The 15,882-nt window shown below is 55.9% G+C and overlaps 1 protein-coding gene across 4 annotated transcripts in view; it reads left to right on the top strand.

The window, feature by feature from the left end:
• Positions 1 to 15,882, top strand: part of LOC116952570 (leucine-rich repeat and calponin homology domain-containing protein 2-like) — a 57,736-nt gene that overhangs the window by 28,250 nt on the left and 13,604 nt on the right. For 2 of the 4 annotated variants that reach the window (XM_076074367.1, XM_032972034.2), the window contains exons 3-15: positions 1,271 to 1,400; positions 7,021 to 7,126; positions 7,659 to 7,795; positions 8,606 to 8,739; positions 9,188 to 9,266; positions 10,054 to 10,201; positions 11,130 to 11,227; positions 12,071 to 12,126; positions 12,855 to 12,986; positions 13,160 to 13,231; positions 14,280 to 14,325; positions 14,628 to 14,685; positions 15,349 to 15,591. In XM_076074367.1, coding sequence (XP_075930482.1) covers positions 1,271 to 1,400; positions 7,021 to 7,126; positions 7,659 to 7,795; positions 8,606 to 8,739; positions 9,188 to 9,266; positions 10,054 to 10,201; positions 11,130 to 11,227; positions 12,071 to 12,126; positions 12,855 to 12,986; positions 13,160 to 13,231; positions 14,280 to 14,325; positions 14,628 to 14,685; positions 15,349 to 15,591 — 1,439 coding nt within the window. The remainder of the gene's footprint in view (positions 1 to 1,270; positions 1,401 to 7,020; positions 7,127 to 7,658; positions 7,796 to 8,605; positions 8,740 to 9,187; positions 9,267 to 10,053; positions 10,202 to 11,129; positions 11,228 to 12,070; positions 12,127 to 12,854; positions 12,987 to 13,159; positions 13,232 to 14,279; positions 14,326 to 14,627; positions 14,686 to 15,348; positions 15,592 to 15,882) is intronic. The other 2 variants (XM_076074368.1, XM_032972035.2) reach the window with 1 other exon arrangement.

The following is a 15,882-nucleotide window of genomic DNA, read 5'->3' as shown; positions in this document are numbered from 1 at the left end:
GGCACAATCTGAGGATCTTAATGATTCGTGATGGAATATATGTGGCTGAAAGGGAGGTCATGAATGCAGGGAGGAGGAATGTAGGGGAGGAGCAAGTTCATTTAAGGCCTTGAACACCAGAAAGAGAATCTTAAAATCAATGCGGGTACGGACAGAGTGAGCCCGTGAAGGGACAGGACTCGGTTTAATCTCGGGCGGCCGAAACAACAGATCCCGAACAACAGATCCCGAACAACAGATCCCGAACAACAGATCCCGAACAACAGATCCCGAACAACAGATCCCGAACCAGCTTCTCAACACTGTCGGCTCGGCACTCTGGGCCTTGACCAGCAACGTATCCTGCCCTTGCCCCGCTCTGACTTTTTCATAACAGCCAAAGCCATGTCTTTCCACCGTGTGCCTCTCTCGAGCGTGCTTCTCGCCACTGCGTTGCAAACCCCTTGCGGGGTCGAGCTGCTCGTTTCGCTGGTTGTTGAGACCGGGACCTGTTTAGGCAGCCCCGTGCCCTCTGCCTCGTTAATGTGGAAGCACCATCGCCAGCGCTTGCCTGCCTCTTTCAACCTCACCCCCAGGACAGATTCCAGATACAATGAGTTGCTAAGCGGAGAGAGATGCTTTTTGTATTTTTACACCGTAATGATACGACAACTCTTCGCCAAACAAACGCGCGTTTAAACAACCCGACAACGTTTTTTTTTTACTTTCTCCCAGACGGGGAGAAAGTACCTCCACAGGGGGGCCTGGTGATTCTGCGTGCTTGGCGAGAGCGAAGGGACTTCGCTCTCACACCCCCGTGCTCCTCCCACCGCACAAATAAAACCAAAACCCATTCTCATTAAAATTTCTCTTCTCTTTTTTCAGCGTGCGAGGACGGGCAGTGATTAACACTGCCGGCGACAGAAGGGGTTGAGTGTGTGTGTGTGGGGTGTGACGTACAGTGTACGTGTGTGGGCAGTGGTAGTGTAGCGGGTTAGCGTGCTGTGCTACGAACCCGGCGACCCGAGTTCGATTCCTGCTCACGGTCACCACCAGTGTTGATTATCTGAACCGGTGCTGGGCATTCCCTTGGTCGACTCAGCCTGAAACAAGTAACCAGTGCGGTGTGTAAAAATGGCCGCTGGGAAGACGAAGGCGACCGGGCGTAGTGTTGGCCACCCACCCCCTCGTTTGCTTTGCCGGTCTTCATAGGTGCTCTCTAATAGCACTTGCCTCTTCAACATTTTAAGGCTATACGGGGGACATTTGTCTTTGTCTTGTCGTGTGACAGCCGCAACCAGCTGGGCTCACTGCCCGTCCACGTGTGCAAGCTGCCCATGCTCAAGGTCCTGGTGCTGAGCAACAACAAGATCGGTTCCTTGCCACCCGACATCGGACAGCTGTGCAGCCTGCTGGAGCTGGTGGGCTCTCATACACATCACCACCATCGCCACCACCACCATCACCGTCCATACACATCACCGCCATGGCCATCCATACACATCACCACCATCGCCACCACCACCGCCATCACCGTTTGTACACATCGACACCATAACTATCATCACCATCCATACACATCACCACCATCGCCACCACCACCACCATCACCGTCCATACACATCGCCATCATCACCACCACCATCACCGTCCATACACATCACCGCCATGGCCATCCATGCACATCACCACCATCGCCACCACCATTACCGTCCATACACATCACCGCCATGGCCATCCATACACATCACCACCATCGCCACCACCATCACCGTCCATACACATCACCGCCATGGCCATCCATACACATCACCACCATCGCCACCACCATCACCGTCCATACACATCACCGCCATGGCCATCCATACACATCACCACCATCGCCACCACCACCATCACCGTCTATACACATCACCGCCATGGCCATCCATACACTTCACCACTATCGCCACCACCACCATCACCGTCCATACACATCACCACCATCACCAACATCACTGCCATCACCGTTTGTACACATCGACACCATAACTATCATCACCATCCATACATATCGTCGCCACCATCGCCATCATCATCACCACCACCGCCATCACCATCCATACACATCACCGCCATCATCATCATCACCGTCCATGCACATCGCCACCATAACTATCATCACCGTCCATACCCATCTCCATCATCACTGCCATCACCGTTTATACACACTGTCACCATGACGATCATCACCATCCATACACATCATCACCATCATCACCATGATCACCTCCATCACCATCTATACGCATCATCGCCGTCACAATCCATACACATCCCCCACGATCACCACTGGCACTGTTCATACACATCGCCACCATCACTGTCATCGCCGCAATCACCGTTCATACACATCACCACCATGATCAACCTATACACGTTATCACCACCACTATTTGTGGACCTCACCACCATCAGTGTGCTGGCATTAGCCTGTTGAACATCGTCGTCACGTGTTCTTACATACGTGATAATGTGCTTTTCCCTGTTACAATCTGTGAGAGCCCATTGAGACAATTGTCCCTTTGCAAATGAGATCTGGGGGTGAAACGCGTGGACTTTGTGCAAAAGGTTCAGCGCTGGAACGTTCGCAACACAACAGCAACACGCATCTAGTTTAAAATAAACAGCGTTTCTCGATAAAACAAATGATCTGCAAAAAGCGAAACCTGACGAAAAAACTATTAAACTCCTAAACTATTTTTCATTCTACCAGGTAAGGCCCACTGAGCTATACAGCTCTTTTTCGGAAGCGAAAGTTATAGCAGCCAAATATTCTAAACGCACTTTGTTTCTGAATGTGGAGGGGAAAACCGGATGGCCCAGAGAATAATCACACGACCACAGGGAGAGAGAGACACACGCAAACTGCAAATATAGAGGCGTCAGGGTCGGGATCGAACCCACGACCTCCTGAATACCCAGGCGAAGGAGTTAACATCTTGCCACCGTGACGCCCTTATAGCCATGCATTTCACACTACATCCAAGGTTTTTGATTTCTTACACCATTCCTCTGAGATAACTGGACACCAGCAACGTCAACCAACAACATCAAGCTGGCCAGATTGTTACGCTCGGCAGTTGATGTACTTGCCTATGCTACTTGAGTGAAGTTAAGAAGTTGGGATGATTCTTCACGTCTGGTCCTGTTGCACCAGTAACCAGATAGCCTGCTCAGAAAATGTGTGTCTGGAGTTCATAAAAAGTCAATGAACGTTTGATAACTCCTTTGATAAAGCTCAGCGACGCTTCGTCAAGTGACCTATGTTGTTCCAACCAGTGTGACCCCCACCCCCCAGTGGCCTCCGGGGGCTCTAGCCGCCACGTGCCGTGGGGTCGGAAGGGTCAAATGTCATTCCCAGAGCTTCCGACGGGAGTGACGCTCGCTCGCGCTGCCTCGTACGGGGGGCTCCGAGCACGCACGGGGCGTGCGCATGCCAGCGGTGGCGAGCGTTGCGGCCGTGAGGAATGCGCTTACGTGACTGCCGTGACCTTGTAATGAGGCTGACCTCCGTAGGGCCTCACCAGAGGGGGGTAACGGAGGGGCGGCGTTCGGCTGGGCCCTAGCCCGGCTCGAGCCTTCGCGTGCGGTCTCAAGGAGTCTCGGGGTGGCATCCTGACTCTGCGCTTATTTCATCGTTGCGGGTTGGGCCTCGCGACCGAATCGTCGTGGATATGCGAGTGGTTCTCGGAAGTTGAGCCGTGGATATTGCTTGGCTGGGTGGCCGCCATCCACTGCAGGTTGTTGTTTTGCAGGCCGTTGCGGGGCTCTGCGATGGGCAGTAGAGTGCAGTTCAGAAAATCCCGTTGTTGTACAGTACTCCCGTGCTTCAAGATCTATGCTCCATGTCGTCAACAACCCACACTGTCGATCTCGCCCGCTCGTGGATGTGTCATGCTAACGATCGACAGGCGGCCTTGGGGTTCACGTAAAAGGTCCACGCGCAACAAGGGCAAATGACGCTTAAAGTGATTAAAACTTTTTCTGATAAAATAATACTAGGTTTCACCCTTTCTGTTAACAAAACAGGAGGTGTTAGGATGTTCAAACACCAAATATAAACCTTTTGCAAGGAACTTTTTAATCGAATTTGCGACACCGAATCGTGACGGGTGATCGTAAGTCGTTGGATATGCGTATTCATTCTGGGTGTTATGAGTTAACGATGCAGCTCCCCCTGAGCAGTTGAGTGAATCGTCACGATTCGCGGCGATGATTCGAGTGAAGACTAACTGATTGTTTTTGTCTCTTTCCTTGTATTTCCATGGTGTTGTTTCTCGTTTTCTGTTTCTTTTGTTCACGCCGTGAACCAAGCTTTTTACCGTTAGCATAACATTTGCATCAAATGTAAATCGTCAATTCTGACACACACGATTGGATGACGTCTCGGCTTCAGCCAGACACACTACTCCTTATAAGGTGTCTCGCGTCCACCAAGGGTATAAAAGCAAGCTAGATATTTTATCTAAACCGACACACCTGATGATGACCGTTTGAGTTATGGTCGAAACGTCGTGAGAATTTTTATTGTTTTATATATATTTTGTTGTTTCTCTTCAACGTGACTTTACCGAAAAAACTAAGAATATAAACGGGACCTTGTTATAACATCCTCACCGCTGCTGTAGCTACGGATGCCGCCGTTCCTGCTTCACGTGGGCCGTTGATGAAGGGCACCGCTGGGAATCGAACACACGGCCGCTCTGTCGGAGGGGCCGTTTTAAGGGAAGAGTCTCCGGGGAGCGAGCGTGGGGCGTGGTGGTGATCTGGTGATGGTGTGGGGTGTACCCCCCCATCTGCCCACCTCTCTCCCCTGCCCCGCGTCCCCCCCCCCCGCCGAATGTTCGGCTTGTTCTGCACTCGGAGTGGAGGGGGGGGGGTCCTGTGTGAATCTGCGGGGCACAGATGGCGCGTGGACGATTCCTGGCCTTCCTCCGTGGGGAATGCCGCGCGCCGCGAGCGGGGTAGCGGCTGGAGGCCGTTAACCCACGATTTTGTTCGGCGCGGGAATCTCCCAAATGCGGAGAGCGCCGCCCGCGCCGCCCGGCTTGGCCTTTGAAACGCTCGCTTTGGTTATTATTGTCCTGGTTTAACAAGACGTGGTGCCGTGAATCCACCAAGTCAAAACTGAGATTTTTTTTTTTTTTGCCGGGGAGCCTTTTCTCTCTGGCCCTCCCTCCCTCCCTGCCACCCGGCCTCTTTATATGCTGACTTGGCGTGCTTTTTTAGCCAGCCTCCTTTTAGACATTCGCGTCGAGTCGCGTTACGTGCGCATGAAAAGCTCCAATGTTCCCGTTTAATAAACACACGCGTACACGCACCACCACCACCCGGCGGCGGTGGCTCCTGCCTCGACCAGCTCGGTCCAGCGGCTCCCGCGGTCGGCACCGCTCCGCGTCAAATCGTCGTCGCCGTGCCGTTTCTGACGGCGGCAAATGAACTGGAATGAGTTTGTTGCCCTTCGCCCGGAACCTCCGATTAGCACGGTTGGCTACGTACGGTGCAAAAGAAGTTCAACCAAACAAGACAGTTTGGCTGCTCTGCTGACGAGCGCAGGATGATGTTTACCTGACTCCCGTGAACGAAACCACTTGGCCACAATCCCTCCGCCGGCTCTCAATCCCCCATCCCGGATGGATTTCAAGATCGCACCTTTAATCACTGAGCCATACAGTTCGACCTGGCCACGATTCATAGCTCAAGAAAGCGTGCTTATCCGTGTGGACATTTATAGCGGCCAAATACCCTTAAAACGCGTGATGTTGACTCTAAATGCGGAGGGAAAAACCGGAGGACCCGAAGAAAAATCCACGCGACCACGGAGAGAGAGACATGCAAAAACTCCAAATTATACAGCAGGCGTCAGGGTCGGGATCGAACCCACACCCTCCTGTATACCACTGCGGTGCATTCAAGATCCCCCACCCTCCATGTACTCGCTCGCCCCTCTTCCCTCTCAGCTTACTCGGCTCTCCCTGCACACACCACAGCGCTCCAGCCATAGAGTCAATCGCCACTCAGGGGGAGTTCGCTCATTCTCCTCTGCTGCCCCTGTTGTCTAGAACCACCTTTTCCCACCCCCCCAGTGATCTGTGCTGCCATCTCCCCCTGGTCAAATCTAGATCCGACGTCGACTTTTGATTTTTCCTGTCTGACGGGCTGCCTCTCGACAAAATAAATATGCCCACTGTTTCCATGCAGCATCTTGAGATGCGTTTGCATTTCGACACTGTCCTATATAAATCCAAACTGCGTGGTATTGCTTCATATATTATGCCGTAAGCAGCGAGGCCGCGTGGCGACTAGCAATATATCCATTGTTGCTCCATACTACTACGAAGCCCTCGCATCCCTCTGCTCCCCCTCCTTGACCTTACCCGCTCTATGGCCTGGGAAGGGCCCTCGTCCAGCAGTGGAGTGTGGAAGGGCTGTCTGTCTGTCCACGTGCAGCCATTGTGTGCCTTACGGCCCCCTCTCGTGGCCGCTGCGTGGAACCGCAACGTGACTTGCGATGGTTTAAGTGTTGTCAACAACCCGGCAAATTTATCGTCGGATTTATGTTTTGCAACTTTCCGCTTTGATGAGTCGGTAGCTGCTGCCTGGTTTCCCCCACGCGTGTGCGTGCTAGCTTGCGTGCGTGTGTGTGTGCTAGCTTGCGTGTCTGTGTGCGTGCGTGCATGTGTGTGAGGAGCGGTAGTGCAGCGGTTAGCACGCTGTGCTACGAACCCGCCGACCCCGAATTCGATTCCCTATCACGGTCAACACCGGTGACGATTATCTGAACCGGTCCTGGCCCTCCCTTAGATCGACTCTGCCTCAAATGAGTACCTGGTGCGGTGTGCAAACATCTCCACTTGGGGAGACAAAGGCGGCCGGGCGTTGTGCTGGCCACACCATGCCCTCGTGTGCCGTTGCGGCCTTCATAGAGTGCCCCGACAGTCTGTTCAGGCTATAACCGGGGGAGGGGGGGGATATTTGTATTTTGTGACTGTCGCGCAGGACGTGAGCTGCAACGAGTTGGAGGTCCTGCCGCCCGAGATGGGGTCGCTCAGCCTCCTGCGAGAGCTGAACGTGCGGCGCAACCGGCTCACCTGCTTACCGGAGGGTACGCGCACCGCGGGGGCAGCTCGCCGCAGCTCACCACGTCACGCCATGCCCCGCAACGCCGGCCAGCGACGCCGGTTGTAATCCTGTGAAAAGCTGGCACGCTTCGTGCCACTCCGTACCACTCCCTTACCCAGCACCAGCTCATACTTTTTCTGTCACCCACAACCACCCTGCACCACCCTGCACCACCCTGCACCACCCAGCCCAAATCCTGCACCACCCAGAACCACCCAGCTCCATCCTGCGCCACCCAGCACCACTCAACATCCCCCCAGCCCAATCCTGCACCACTCTGCAGCACGTAGCACCACCCAGCCCAATCCTGCACTACCCTGCGTCACCCAACATTACCCAGCACCTACCAGCACCACTCTCCGTTTCCCAGGACCTCCCAGCATAACTCAGCAGGCAAGCAGCGCCACCTTTGCTCCGCCCGGCATGAAAACCCGAACCGCCGCCCGTGCCCCCTGTGCCCGTGCCCCCTGTGCCCGTGCCCCCTGTGCCCCTGCCCGTCCCCGTGCGCTTTGCAGAGCTGTCACGGCTGCCCCTCGTCTCGCTGGACTTTGCGTGCAACCGCGTGACGGAGATCCCGCTGTGCTACCGCCGGCTACGTGGCCTGCAGGTCATCCAGCTGGACAACAACCCGCTGCGCCTGCCCCCCGCCCAGGTGCGTGTTCCTGCCCCCCTCCCCCCCGGGGCACTGCTAGCTGGACCCGTCTCCGCAGGAGCTACCGCCGGTTGTAATGGAAAATGAGAGCAACCGCCGTGAGCTGAAATCGCGGATGCTTTGTTGCTGTTATTGTCATTAGCATTTAAACGAAACTATTTTTTGTTATTTTACCAGGTAAGGCCCCACTGAGCTATATAGCTTCTTTTTCACAAGCGACCTGTCCACAAATGATAGCTCAACTAAGTGACTTATCGCGTGGAAATTTATAGCAGCCAAATACTCAAAGCGCAAGTTGTTTCTAAATGTGGAGGGAACAACCGGAGGAGCCAGAGAAAAATCCACGCGACCACGGGGAGAGCGTGCCAAGTCCAAATATACAGGCGGGATCGAACCCACGAACTCCTGTATACCAGGTGAGGTAGTTAACATCTCGGCACCGCGGCATTGACATTTGATGTTGCGCTTGTTTTCCCAGGAAAGGCTTGCCGAGTCACGTGACTCTTTTTCAGGAGGGTCCTGCCAAACTTTTTCAGGAGCCGATTGCTGCGTGTATTCCCACCGAGTAGTCTGCGGGTAATTTTATGAAATTTGGCGAATCTGGACCGTGACGATTACAGACGTGGTTCTCGATCTACGGGCGTGGGCGAGGAGTCTAGCAGCGGCCATTTGGGATAAACCTGTCGTTTGGAGACGAGGGATTTGGGGAGGTTGGCGCGGGGGGGGGGGGGGGGGGCAGGGGGGACGCAGGAGGGGGGGGGGTGGTGGCCTCCCGGGTTTGCTCACCTGGCATGTGCGGGGCCCGTGCAGGTGTGCGTCAAGGGCAAGGTGCACATCATGAAGTTCCTGACGGTGGAGGCATGCCGCATCGAGGGCCGCTACGAGCCCTTCGAGACGCCCGAGCAGCTCAAACGCCCCATCCCCAAGCGTTTCGTGGACAGCTGGTGAGTGTCAAGAGACAAAGATCCCCGGATAGCCTCAAGAGACTGTTGGGGCAAGTGCTTTGGCGTCAGCAAGCACCGATGAAGGCCATCATGGCGCACGAGGGGCTGCGCAGGCAATATCCCACTCGGCCGCCTTTGTCTCCCCAGTGGCGATGATTTCACACACTGCACCAGGTACTCATTTGAGGCTGAGTCGACCTAGGGGAGGCACAGGACCAGTTCAAATATGTCCCCCCTGCTCCAATCGTTTATTCTGCTGTTGTGTGTCTTGTGTGTGTGTTGGTGTGTGTGTGTGTTGTTGTGTGTGTGTGTTGTTGTGTGTGTTGTTGTGTGTGTTGTTGTGTGTGTGTGTTGTGTGTGTTGTTGTGTGTGTGTGTTGTGTGTGTTGTTGTGTGTGTGTGTTGTGTGTGTTGTTGTGTGTGTGTGTTCCGCCGTCTCACCGACTCAGCGTGGAGGATTCGGTGCGCGAGCGCAGCTGGAGGCCAGACTCGGGCATCGTGAGCGACAGCAGCGACAAGAGGTTTGAGGTGAGCGTCCGGTCGTCACCGGCCCGGCGTTTTTGTTTTACGAGGTGACTGCGCCCCCCCCCCCCCCTTGTGTAGGCCAGTCCGGGCCTGGCGACTGGCCGGCGATGACAAACGTTAGGGTGCGGCACAGGCCCTCTGCCGATACCGGCTTCTTACGTAACATCTGTCCTGTAGTCGTCATCGTCGTCATGATTGTCGGCTTTATTTCACGAGGTAATGACCACCATGCGCCCGCAGTTGGTCACAGGGTCGCAGGCTTTACGTGGTGGGCAGTATAGGGCGGTGCGGCGATATCCATTGTTGTGCTGTTCTTCTGTGCTCCCACATGTACTTTCCGCCTTCGCCGACGCTGTCATGGCCAGCGTCACAAAACGCCCCCGCAGCCCGAGCGGAGTGGGGGGGGGGAGGCCCTGGTCCAGCAGTGGATTGACAAAATGGCTGTACATACGCGCAGTCACCCACTGAGGCCTCGATTCTCTTTTACATGGGCGACCTGCGTCAAACAACATTCGCCACTAAGTGGCGGTGACATCACCACTGCGCTTGTGCCAGGCTATTTGCACGTTAAGGCCACGTGAAGTGTCGAACGCCCGCTGTCAGGAGGTCACGGTACAGACCCAGCAGGGGGCGCCATGGCTCGACTGACTGAGACGACTGGCCCCCGATGCACCACCTGTGCCCCCTACCGTGCAAAGAAATGTTAATATCTCGCGTCAAAACAGTTTGGGAGTTTAACAGGCGCACTCATGCCATGGTCTTGGTGCGGTTTTTCCCGCGTGCACCACAGACCGAGGAGGAGCCGTGTGCTGATTCGCCGAAGAAGTCGTCCACCTCCGATCCGGCGCCGGCATTGCTGCCCGCCCCCTACTCCTCCTCAGTGGTGGTGGAGGAGGAGGAGGAGAAGCAGCCGCCCCTGGTGAACGGTTCGGCGCCCGGTAAGGTTCGCGCCGCTGCTTCCACGAACCCCCACGATCCTTCGTCGGGTTTGCTTGGGGGAGAGGGGGGCAGCCCGCTGCAGCGCTTCGTGTTGAGCCATGATATACTTTCCCAGAAAGCCGTTTTGTAGCAAATGCTTTTCGTCTTTTTACTTTTTGAGACGGATGCATGGAGACGCATCGTTTGGCCTCATCGACTTCGTTGTTCATTTTCTCCACAGCTACGCCCGTGATTATTATCTGATCAAATCGATGTCACTCGGGAACCCTCCAGCACCCGTACACGCGTACAGGCGTTGAACAACGCGCCGATTGTTGTTGTTTTATCTCAGCGGTGAGTTGAGGAACGATCCTCGCAACCGCATTTAGCAACACTCCATCGGAGTTGATATGGTGCATTCTTTTTTATTTAAAGCTTTCGTGACTGCAGGGATTCGTATTCTTGGTTCTTTCTGTAAAGTCACGTAGAAGGGAAACAATAAAATAATAAAAATATAAAACAATTATAATTATTTTCTTGTTTCCCTTCTACGTGACTTTACCGAAAGAACCAAGAATATGGTGCATTCTGTTAAAGGACAGAATCAGAAGGTTATTTCGCACTGAGTAAAACCCAAAGAGCTACGGGGCTCTTTTTTTTGTCGGCAACTCGGCGGGCAGACAACATCGGAGCATTCCACAATTGCGGATTTAAAAACAACAACATAATAATAATCGCAATTGTGCAATCGCATTCACACCTTTAAAGCGTTTGTTATCTCAATAGTGTCGGTTTCATCGAGGACAGAGACGGCAGGGTGGTGGATGCCAAGAGAACCAAGCGCTTTGGAGTCAAGAGTTGCGCGCAGAAATCCGGGAACCGTCGACGGATGATCGAAGACTCGCGCGTCGCGACTCACAGGACGCGCGTTGTTTTTTTTCGTCACAGGCGCGCGCCACGAACACGACGGCGCGGCGAGCGCTCGCGAGGCTGCCGGGGTGCCCGTCAAGGAGCCGCCGCCCGCCGCTCTCCCAGGCCACGTCACGGTGCGTCCCCTCCTGAAGCTGATAGTAATCTCGGTCGCTTTCAACAAAAATGGCGAAAGCGCGCAAACGGCGGCCCGTCGTTGTGGCCGTGCGTGTGCACCTTCTTTCTGTGCTGTACGTATGTTGAACGTGTGTTGTGCTGCACGTGTGTTGAAGTTGCTTCTGTTGCACCGTATGTAGCTAATCGGAGGTGCGGGGGGGAAAGGACAACAAACGAAACACAGTTTAACACCTAGGAGGCTTTAGCGACCAATATCATCCATAATACAGGTTTTTTGGGTTAGATCGCGTAAATATATAAATGTGTCGTTAAACCCGCCACCACCCAACACAGCCAATTTACGCAACAAACCTTACTAATTGGCTGTGTCAGGTGGTGGCGGGTTTAATGACACATTTATATATTTAAGCGATCTAACTCAAACAAACTTGTATGATAGAAAATTAAACACAACAACAAGCAGTTCTTAAGAAATTAGTTTTCAAGCTATTTTTAGAAGTGATGCCTCTTTTAGGGAGCGGTAGTGCAGCGGTTAATGCACCGCGCTACAAACCCTGCGACCCCGAGTTCGATTCCCGCTCATGGCCAACACCAATGACAATTTTCTGAATAGGTCCTGGGCCTCCCCTAGGTCGGCTCGGCCACAAATTTGAGTACCTGGTGCTTTGTGTAAGCATCGCCACTGGGTAGACAAGGGCTGCCGGGGCGTGGCGCTGACCACCCTCCACACTGTGTGCTGTGGCGGACTTTCATCGGTGCAGCTCACTAACAGCACTTGCCCCAACAGTCTTTTAAGGCTACGTGGGGGATCTTTGTCTTTGACGTCTCCTGTCTGCTTGCAGGGCAGGACAGAGGCCACGTCGAACTCACGCGAGCCGCCCGCCATGGAGCCCCACCGGTGAGCGTTTTGTAAATCCCTTAACGGCAGCGCGAAATGTTCGCGGACGAGATGGGGGGTGGTGGGTGGGGAGGGGGGGTGCGACGATCGGCGTGGACGCACGCGCTGTGGCGTGCCACGGTTTGAGCCGTAGAGATGGTCGTGGTTTTTGGTTGTGGGTTTGTGGAGCCAGGAGTCGGGGGGGTGGAGACTGCGCGTGCGGGCGCCAGGCCTCGTCTTGTGACTTGTGACACAAAGGAGTTCGCTTGCTCTCTCCCGCGTACAGCTGGATGAATAACAACTTGTACGTCAGCGCGCAAGAGTTTGGTTAGCCGAGAGATGGCTTTCGGTGCGCGCGCACGGCGGACTGCTTTGTCTGACTTGTTTTGGCAGTGGCGGCTGAGAGGAAGGAGAAGGGTGTGAGCGAGCGCACATGTGTGGTACATGTGTGGCGCGTGCATGGCTCTGTGTTCTTGCCCCAGCGACCCGAGTTCGATTCCCGCTCACGGCCAACACCAAAGACGATTCATCCGAATCGGTCCTGAGCCTCCCCTCGGTCGACTCGGCCTCAAATGAGCACCTGGTGCGACACGTGAACATTGCCACTCGGGAGACAAAGGTGGCCAGGCATGGTGTTGGCTAACCACCCCTTCGTGTGCCGTCCCGGCCTTCATAGGTGCCCGCTAACCTCAACAGTCCTGTTGAGGCTGTACGGGGCGGGGGGGGGGGGGTCTTTGTGTTTGTCCCAGGAGCGGCGCTGTGCAGTGGGAAGGGGCGTCGAGCGGAGAGCAGAGCGGCGCGGACGCGCACAGGAAACTCGCGAAGATGGACTCCATCCCCGAGGGGGAGCCACAGGCCAGCGGGGACAACGGAGGAGACCGGTACGCCGTACGCCGCCACACCGACGCTGTCGCGGTCGTCGGCGATGACAACGCCGTCGCCACCACCGTCATGATTGTCACCGTGGAAAGTGGTGGCGTGCTCGTTAAGCACGGTCGATTGAGCCGGGGAGTGTCTGTTTGATGGCACCGTTTGCGCTCCCCCGCCCCCGCAGCGCAAGTCCATCGTCTCAGCACGCCATGGCGGCCGGACAGGGAGGGGCGTACAGCACCGCCGCGGCAAGCAAGTGAGCGACACGCCCGCCCGACACGACAGCACTCGCACGAACACATGACCACAAGGCACAAACACGACCGCACAGCCACACTCCCCCTGCACGACCACACACTCCCTGCACGACCACACACTCCCGGCATAACCACACACTCCCCCTGCACGACCACACACTCCCCCTGCACGACCACACACTCCCCCTGCACGACCACACACTCCCTGCACGACCACACACTCCCCCTGCACGACCACACACTCCCTGCACAACCACACTCCACCTGCACGACCACACACTTTCCCTGCACGACCACACACTCCCGGTACAACCACACACCCCTGGCATAACCACACACTCCCGGCACGACCACACACTCCCCCTGCACGACCACACACTCCCCCTGCACGACCACGCACTCCCGGTACGACCACACACTCCCTGCACAACCACACACTCCGCCTGCACGACCACACACTCCCTGCACGACCACACACTCCCCCTGCACGACCACACACTCCCTGCACGACCACACACTCCCTGCACGACCACACACTCCCCCTGCACGACCACGCACTCCCGGTACGACCACACACTCCTGGCACGACCACACACTCCCTGCACAACCACACACTCCCTGCACGACCACACACTCCCTGCACAACCACACACTCCCCCTGCACGACCACACACTCCCTGCACGACCACACACTCCCCCTGCATGACCACACACTCCCTGCACGACCGCACACTCCCCCTGCACGACCACACACTCCCTCTGCACGACCACACACTCCCGGCACAACTACACACTCCCGGTACAACCACATACCCCTGGCATAACCACACCCTCCCGGCACGACCACACACTCCCGGCATGACCACACACTCCTGGCATAACCACACCGACGGGGGTTCGGGGGTTAGGTGGGAGAGTGCTAGAAGGGAATTGGTGATAAATGGGAGCGGTGAGAAGGGCAGAGGTCTCACGGAGGATCTTGAGGAGGGTGAGCGCGATCTTGAAGTTAGATCCAGGATCACGTCGTGTGCCATTCCTCTCTTGCAGTGGTCCTTCAGGAGCACGAGCCTCCTCATCCTCACCACCAGCACAGGTGATGCTTCCCACATTAACCCACCACCGGTGTCAGGCGACCTCCTTCTCACCTTTATGCCGAGTACACTCTACTCTTGACGGCTCGCAATCTGACCGTACGTCACCTGTGCCCTGGCCGTTAGACCGGGTGAGTAGTTGCTCGCCCGCGGAGAGCGGCTGCTGCCCTCGTTGGGAGAGCGGTCGTGCCGTCCCGGTCAGATTTGCGACCGCGATACAACCGCGTGGCGACCACGATGTTGCCCGCTTTGCGACGGTGAATGTGGCCGCGTTGTGACCGCGTTGCGCGTGTCGCACCTGCAGGAGCGTGCGGCAAGTCACAGTGGCGACTGGCATCCGTTTGGCCTCAAGCCTCGCTCAGGTAGGGCTCCGGGTCGCTCGCACCTCCCGAAGACATCGCACGTATGCACTCGTACGGTGCGCGCTCGCTTCACCGGCGTTGACGCCCGTCTACGTACCGCGGCTTGAGTTCATCGATGTGCCCTGTGCTTGTGTATTGTGTCGACTAAAGCAAACGTTGAGGTGTTGTGGTTACTAACAGTGTTTAAATGTCTCCATTTCACACGCACTTAAACACTGTTACCGCAAAACTCTTGTTTCGCCACCAATCACGTAAAAATACCCACGCTGCCATCTTTTTCATCTTACCCTTTGATCCGTGTCTTGCCCTAATCTGAAATTCCATCGGACTCGAACAATGAATTTCGACACTTTTCAACCTGATCCTTTGAATCCATCCAAGTACACTTAACAAAACTCCATCTGTGTTCGCACTCTGAACTTGTACCTTCCCTTCACCATTCTCTTCCAAATGATGCACTTCACTCCTGTGCTGGGATCTGCAACCATTTTTCAATATCGGTCACCTTATCCCTTAAACACACAACGTCTGCACACGCGTGCGTGATTTTACGTGCTTCCGTCTTGCTTTGGATTGGCCTGCCCTGCCTTCTTGCTGCCCTAACCCTGCCCTGCCTTGCATGCCCCCTCACCCCGCTTGGTCTCTCGCACGAACTCGCCCCAGCTGCCCGCTCGCTCGCTTGCTCGCTCGCTCGCCCACCGGCACTCCTAAAATCAGCCGACGCGCCACCGCCCGCTAGCGCACCGCCACAGCCACCGGCACCGCCATGCACCGCCGTTGCAGCCGGCGCACGCGTGAACGGCCACGGGAGCCCGCGGCGCCCCCCCCCGCCACAGAGGCCGCAGAACGGCGCCGAGGGGGGAGCCCCCCATCCGGCCACCGCCACCCCGACCAGCGACTCTCAGGGTAGGTGGCGCCGCCGTGGTTTTGACCGGCGCCGGGGAGAGATTCGCGGTGCTCAAGTGGTGCTGGCACGCTGGTCGACGGCGATCAAAAACCGCGTTTTCCCAGCTGCTCCACCTCCACCCCCACCCCCCTGCTTCCCCCGTTGCCAATAATGGCACGCGAGGTTCCGCCCCTGTGGATTCGCCGCCCTATAACGCGAGGTGTCTTTCCCCCACCGGCACCTCCGATTATCACGGTTGGCTACGTATGCTGCGAAAGAAGTTCAGCGTACAGTACGCACGGTGCATGTAT

This window comes from Petromyzon marinus, chromosome 47 (genome assembly GCF_048934315.1).
Source record: "Petromyzon marinus isolate PM22_M1 ecotype Great Lakes invasive population chromosome 47, UKy_Petmar_22M1.pri1.0, whole genome shotgun sequence".
Lineage (NCBI taxonomy): Eukaryota > Metazoa > Chordata > Hyperoartia > Petromyzontiformes > Petromyzontidae > Petromyzon > Petromyzon marinus.
The sequence above is the reverse complement of the archived record's forward strand: the minus strand, read 5'-3'. Positions and strand labels throughout refer to the sequence as shown.